General features: G+C 36.8%; 1 protein-coding gene across 1 annotated transcript; it reads left to right on the top strand.

Moving 5' to 3' along the window:
• The first annotated feature begins 507 nt into the window (after positions 1-507).
• On the top strand, positions 508-5,060 carry LOC103476725 (ubiquitin-conjugating enzyme E2 D2-like). The gene is made up of 7 exons (XM_008429251.3): positions 508-686; positions 1,226-1,289; positions 1,456-1,487; positions 1,716-1,793; positions 1,941-2,046; positions 4,570-4,663; positions 4,737-5,060. The coding sequence occupies exons 1-7, from the start codon at positions 663-665 to the stop codon at positions 4,780-4,782; spliced, it is 444 nt and encodes a 147-aa protein (XP_008427473.1). The 5' UTR covers positions 508-662; the 3' UTR covers positions 4,783-5,060.
• Positions 5,061-6,705: the final 1,645 nt, after the last annotated feature.

The following is a 6,705-nucleotide window of genomic DNA, read 5'->3' on the forward strand; positions in this document are numbered from 1 at the left end:
TCTTTGACTCTCACTGAGTTTTTAATGTTTCAACAGAACCATATTTTAATTCTGTTAGTTATTTTATCCAGCCACCTACTCACACCAAGTTCATAGATTCAAACACTGGTGGTTCCTAAAATTACAAGCATATCAGACAAACTAAAACAAATACTAACCCAAACAAAATTTTATTTAAGACATCCTTTAATAGCATAGACTTGCATTTGGTACCTTTAATTTTCTTTGGGAACAATGAACTATTTTTGAATTGGAACTGAGCAAAATAGAATTTTTTGCTCTATTTTGAGGAACTGAAAAGCTGTATTTTTGCTTTAGTAGGAGGGAAGCAATGTGCATTTTTCCAAATAAAGTTTTAATTAAATATTGTTGAGAGTACTATAGCAATACTGCGTTTGCCTAAGCTTTCAGTAGTTCGCCTTAACGATAATTTTGACGAAAAATATTGAAGTGGGCTGTTGCGTTTTCAAAAACTGGGTCAAAGACTCCATCTCCCACAATCCAGCTGCCCATTCTTCGTCGTCGAACAAAAACGCGGAAACAAAAGAACTAATCAGTTTTTCAAAACAAGCAACGAGTCGGCATAAAGTGAACCTTGTCGTGGGTGACAGCTGTCAGAGTTCAGACCGTAGCTTCTCATAACCCACTCACAAAGACATAGCATGGCTTTGAAGAGAATACAGAAGGTGAGAACAGTCGTCCTTTCCTAATTTGTTTAATGTGCCCGACAGGATGAAGCTATGCGGCGGAAACGCCTATGTAATGTTAGCCATCTGTTTGTTAGCCGTTTCTGGTGGCTGTTTGTTGTAACTCATTTTCTCGACTTGATGCAGTTAGCAGGCTGCTTCAGCAATCAGCTTTTGAATCAATCGAACTTTTGATTAATTTGTGTCTTTAAAAACAATCATATTTCCTGTGGATGTCGCTGATTTGCAGAGTGTGATGAAACGACATGAGGACACAAGCCATTTATTGGACTTGTAGAAAGGCTCACATTTGTACATGTGACGGCTGTATGCCGAAGCTTATTGTGCTATCAGCAAAAGCGGCATTATGAAACCATTAATGACAACACATTTTGGGTTGGTTTTTCACAGCGTAGTATAGTTTTCTCCCTTGTATGCTTGTTTGCTAACACTAGTTGACACTTAAGTAAAAGTAAATGCGTGTAACCATTGATATTGTTATGGTGGGCAAAATAGTCAAGTTTTTGTTTTCTTTTCAGGAGTTAAATGACTTGCAGAGAGACCCTCCAGCTTCATGTTCTGCTGGACCTGTAGGGGAAGACAGTAAGTGTGAGGATCTGCATCTGTTGACATCTTTAGAAACCATATGTTCTCTTTCCTCTATGTTTTTAATCCTTGAATTAGTGCTGGATCTTTGAGACTGACTTGTGCCTCAGATGTTGTGTGTTAATCGTGTAACCTGATGTTTGTTTATCTTTGCTTCCTTAAGTGTTTCACTGGCAAGCCACCATCACAGGACCGGTAAGATGTTTCTGCTGGATTCTGGATTTGCTTGCAGCATTTTTAAAACCCAAATTGCTTCTAGATCTTTAGACAATAGTGTTTTATGTTGACTTTACAGCTCTTTCTGTTGTGTGTGGAGAACACAGACTAGCATACTCTACCGTAATGTTATTCACTGAAGCCCATGACGGTGTTGAGCCACAAATATTGGGCAGGCTTTGGCAATAATCTGCTCTTGTGTTTCAGAATGACAGCCCTTATCATGGAGGAGTTTTTTTCCTTTCTGTCCATTTTCCCACTGACTATCCCTTTAAACCACCAAAGGTAAATATAGAAATGTCTTTTAAGACATCTTTGTTGTCAGATATGAACTTGCTACCTAAAAACATCAACTACAGCCTTGTATAGCTGGACTTCAACCACATTGTAAAAAATAGCTTTTTCTTTTTTGGGCTTTGTTTTCGTCTTTAGGTCGCCTTTACTACAAAAATCTATCACCCAAACATAAACAGCAATGGCAGCATTTGCCTTGACATCTTGAGGTCTCAGTGGTCCCCTGCTCTTACGATTTCCAAAGGTAACACAGCTTTGTATTTTGCCAATTCATTACAGACTTCACTGGAACAGATGTGGGTCAAAATGATGCACAACAATAGAGTTTCAAATGTAAATTGGTTGAAGGACAAAAATGAGCCATCAGCCACATGTTCCATACTGATCCTGCCTCAGTTTGTACAAGCCATGTAAACATAGTGTACCTGCTTTGACAACTGATGATTAAAGTAATTTTCTCTCATTTACTTGTTACCGCATCTGTTGCACTGCAGTGGAATTCTTTCCTTTTACATTTATTATACGGTATGTAGGGGTGGGCATTTACTGTAATATCTAGCATTGCCTTAGGAAAAATGGGACAATTCATCATATTAAACTGTTGGTTTACCTCAAAATTGACTCTATAATTGAATAGCTGGAGAAAGGGTCTGATTTTTTTTCCATTATTTCCATGAAGTTATCAATAAATGCAGCATTTACATTTAAAAATATGACTTAATATCATCTTTAGTGGCATAGTTGTGCTGCTTAATTTAATCATCGAAGTGAAGTACCCTTTTTCAAATTGCGAAATGTTATTGTTAGAACAGTATGAAGTGTTTGAGTCTTTTTATTGTCACTGTTATCATATTTTCAATAGATAGCACAAAACTTGTGAAAAAGGTACATATCCTCCTTATGTCCTTTCTGCTGAGTCATTTTGGTTTGTTCAAGGTCACAGCCTGGCCCAAAACGGGATTGGAATCAAAATCAATGGAAACAGGCTGTCATATAAATTTTCAGATATATATGAGATTTGAGCTTTTGTGGCAATTCATCACCACAACTCATTCCAAGATGATTCGTTACAGTGAGAAATAAATGGCTCTGGTTTCATTTACACCTTCATTTTATCCCTTTTGCTTCGATTTCAGGGCCAGTAACCACCAATTTTATGTCGGATGTAGTCTGACATTTCCTTGCATCTCTCCTTGTCTTTAACTATTTTCAAAAATTATTGAAACGATTCACCATGAAAATGCTCAAGTCTCATTTTTCTCACATGCTAATTCCAGTTATTTTATTTCTTTTAGTTCTGACACAAGTGTGGACTCGTTGACACTTATGCCAGATTAAGATACTTACGATCAAACCAGATCATAACTCTTAAGTGACCTGCTGCTTTTTGTTAAATATAACATAATATTTAGCCATATAGGGACATTTCATTTTAATATGAATTGGTTGCATGACTGACATAAAGTGAATCCAAAACGGTGGAATCCGCAGTGGCAACAGCTTAAAAGATTCAAACGGATGAAATGAACAGCACCTAAATAAATTAATATGCTGTGGTTTAAACTGGTACAGCTTTCTATGTATAGTGGTGTATTACCAAAAATGTATGCCATTTTGGTCTAAATATGAGGAAATTGAAGGGTTTTTGTGGGATGTCAAATATCTTAAAGATATACGTGTTGCTTTTAATGTCTTCTTCTTCTGAATAACGCACATTCAGAGATGTTCAGGTGCATCAGGACCATTTTTCAGAGGTTCGAGAGTCTGGCTACCATTAGCCAAATCAATTAGAAATTAGGTGAAACTTTCAATTTCTTGTCTGGTTTGCGTCTCGGAAAGCCGGCCGCTTTAAAGTACATTTTAACCTGAGAAGAATGTCATTAGGCTGTGATGTTTGAGTTGGGGTTGTGTGTGGTATACATGACATGTGAGAGCTGCAGCAGAGTCTTTCTACATGTCCATATAAGAGCTTCCTGGTATATGTGGTGATCAGTTTGTGTTTGCCACAGTGTAACCAAGCAAATCAATCAATTAATCAAATTTTATTTGAATAGCACATTTCAGCAGCAAGGCATGTCAAAGTGCTTTACATAATTAAAATAAAAACAGCATGTAATAAACAGTGAGAAAGGGAGACATTTTGAAAAAATAAAAAACATTAAAACCCACACCTCTTTTAGGACTTCAGCTAAACGTCGTTTAACTGGGACTCTAACACGTTTTCCGGGGGGGCTTTACATCATTAAAACATAAACGGTGAGAGAAATAAAAAGCTGTATAACTTTAGTTGAGACGCCGTCAACTGGGACTCCAACCCTTCAGACTTTAGTCAAAACGCCGTTTGACAAGGACTCTAACCTCTCGGACTTTAGACAAAACGCCGTGTTGTAGAAGTGTTGCATTTTGTCTTCCTATGCCATTAAAACAAAAGGCATAAAAGAGTTTGTTTAAGAAGTATGAATGAGGGTGTTAATTGCAAACCGACCTTGGAGGCTTGGTGTGGAGTCGTTTTTTTTTCTTGAGAAACTCTTAGCTAAAATACAGTCAGAAAGGTGAGGATGTGCGTAGCGGATATCTGTGTGTAGTGCACAAGAGGCAGGAGAAAGATGGAGCATACATACGATAAGAAAATCTCAATTCTTTTGCTTATTTGTTGTCTTTTCCGCAATAGACAGCTCCTAGAAAGATCTAAGCAGGAAGTGTAAAGCAAATTCAAACAAAAAGGCATTTCTTTTACACACATATTTGTTCTTTTTTGCTTTTTAAGTTTTATTGTCCATCTGCTCCCTTCTTTGTGACCCAAATCCCGATGACCCGCTCGTCCCTGAGATTGCACAGATCTACAAGACAGATAGACAAAAGTAAGTAACTTTGTATTTAATTATCTGAAAAATCTCTTTTTTTTCTAATTATATTTTTATTTGTCCTCTTAAGGTATAACAAACTAGCTAGAGAATGGACCCAGAGGTATGCAATGTGACGGGAAAATATAAAGCAACAACTTCTGCCAGAACGTCTCAACAGATGACAGTACTGTTCAAGTGCTTTCTCCACACTGGTTGTAACTGAGGTGTTTAATATGCTTAATGCACTTTCTCTACTGAGGTTTTACTTGACTTACCCATTTTACTATTTTGGCATTATTGGAATTATTCAGAATATTTTATTTGAAGTGTTGCGGTGGAGCGACTGTATGTTTCTTTGAACAGATTTGTATTTATATTTTTCATTATCTTGAAATAAAGATATTTAGCAGAATATGAATTCCATTTACTTTTTTTTTTTTTTTTATAAAGCACGCCTCATGCAATGTGTTGTAGGAGGACTATTTAACCCCGTTATTGTCTGTTTTATAGTCTACATGACCACTAGATGGCACACCTCACTTTAAACTAACCAAGCCGTTTTTAATGAGGCGTTATCTGTTCCCCTCCACACGATTTGTTTTATTTAATTTCGGTCTATTTGCCAAATGCCTAATTATGTGGACTGTGGTTATTACTGTGTTTTTGCTGGAGTGATGAAATAAAAATAGAAAGGATGTTCTATAAATTAAAATTGAATTATCTTCTCCAACAGCTGTCCCAATGTTCTTGTACAATTAGCAAATACAGATTAATGAATATGTTCCAGTTTTCTTTTAAAATGTTCATTAGTGCTTATTAATGTGAAGGGATGCAAACGTGCTTTCTCAGTTGATTGTGTTTATGTTTTACAGTTACATTTTTGCAGTTTGCAAAGCATTTAATTTTTATCTTGCTATACTTTAAAAAAATCATTTATATTTTGGCATAAAATAAACTTCATTTCAAGGAATGACATTGTATGTCACAACAAAATAGTTCTGAGTTCTAGTCGTATAACATGCAGACATTATTTATGAGGATGCCATTTTATGGTCTGTACTTTTATTTTATGCAGTTCATATTGTGTAGTAAATCTGCAGTGTTCACATAAGGTAAACTGGTTTTAACAGTTTTTATTATTTAATTCCTGTAGGATATGAAGATAAATTAGGGTTTTATGATGCAGATAAAGTCTGCGTTCAGCTTAAAAGCCATTCTTTAACAGGCCAATTTGGTTCACGAGATCAGATTGTAGTTAGTTGATAGGGGGAAACCATTTTAGGTGATTTATTATGGCAAAGATTCTTTTGCTATATAATCGAGCATTCATTATTTCAAATGTTCGTTTTATTTTATATGGTGCAGTAATTATGATGCAATAGATGTTGTGACAGACAAGTTCAGTGGTTATATATTTGTATATTTCAAACAACTGGGTGCACAAGCTTAAATTTGCAATGAATTTTCTCTACACAGGTCAAAGTAATGCATACAGCCCCATTATTATCCATCCATTCATTATCTTACATGCTTATCCCTACTGGGGTCATGATGGGTGGTGGTACCCATCTACAGTAGTCGATGGGCATCGGCTTAGGCGATCCTGCAATGGACAGATGGCCAGTCCATCGCGGGGCAACACAGAGACAGACAGGATAAACAATCTTTCAGGCACACATTCACACCTAAGGAGAGTTTAGACAGACCAATCAACCCAACAGTCATGTTTGTGGACTGTGGGAGGAAGTCAGAGTACCCCGATGCACAGGGGGAACATGCAAACTCCATGCAGAAAGACCCCGGGCCGGGATTTAGACCCAGGACCTTGTTGTTGCAAGGCAACAGTGCTCCCAACTCCTTCACTGTCTGGCTCACCCCATTATTATTTAAGTAAATATCCCATAGCAAGTGGCAGAAACTATACACTTTAGGCAAAAAGATCTTGGCACGATTTGGACTGGATATTTGTTTGATATCAGGATTTGTCGAGTTTATCTAAACTGTAGTGAGTAAACTTTCAAAAGTGTCTGGGTCATGGAACCCTCAATTGTATCCAG

This window comes from Poecilia reticulata, chromosome 15, assembly GCF_904066995.2.
Source record: "Poecilia reticulata chromosome 15, P_reticulata-male-v2, whole genome shotgun sequence".
NCBI classification, from domain to species: domain Eukaryota; kingdom Metazoa; phylum Chordata; class Actinopteri; order Cyprinodontiformes; family Poeciliidae; genus Poecilia; species Poecilia reticulata.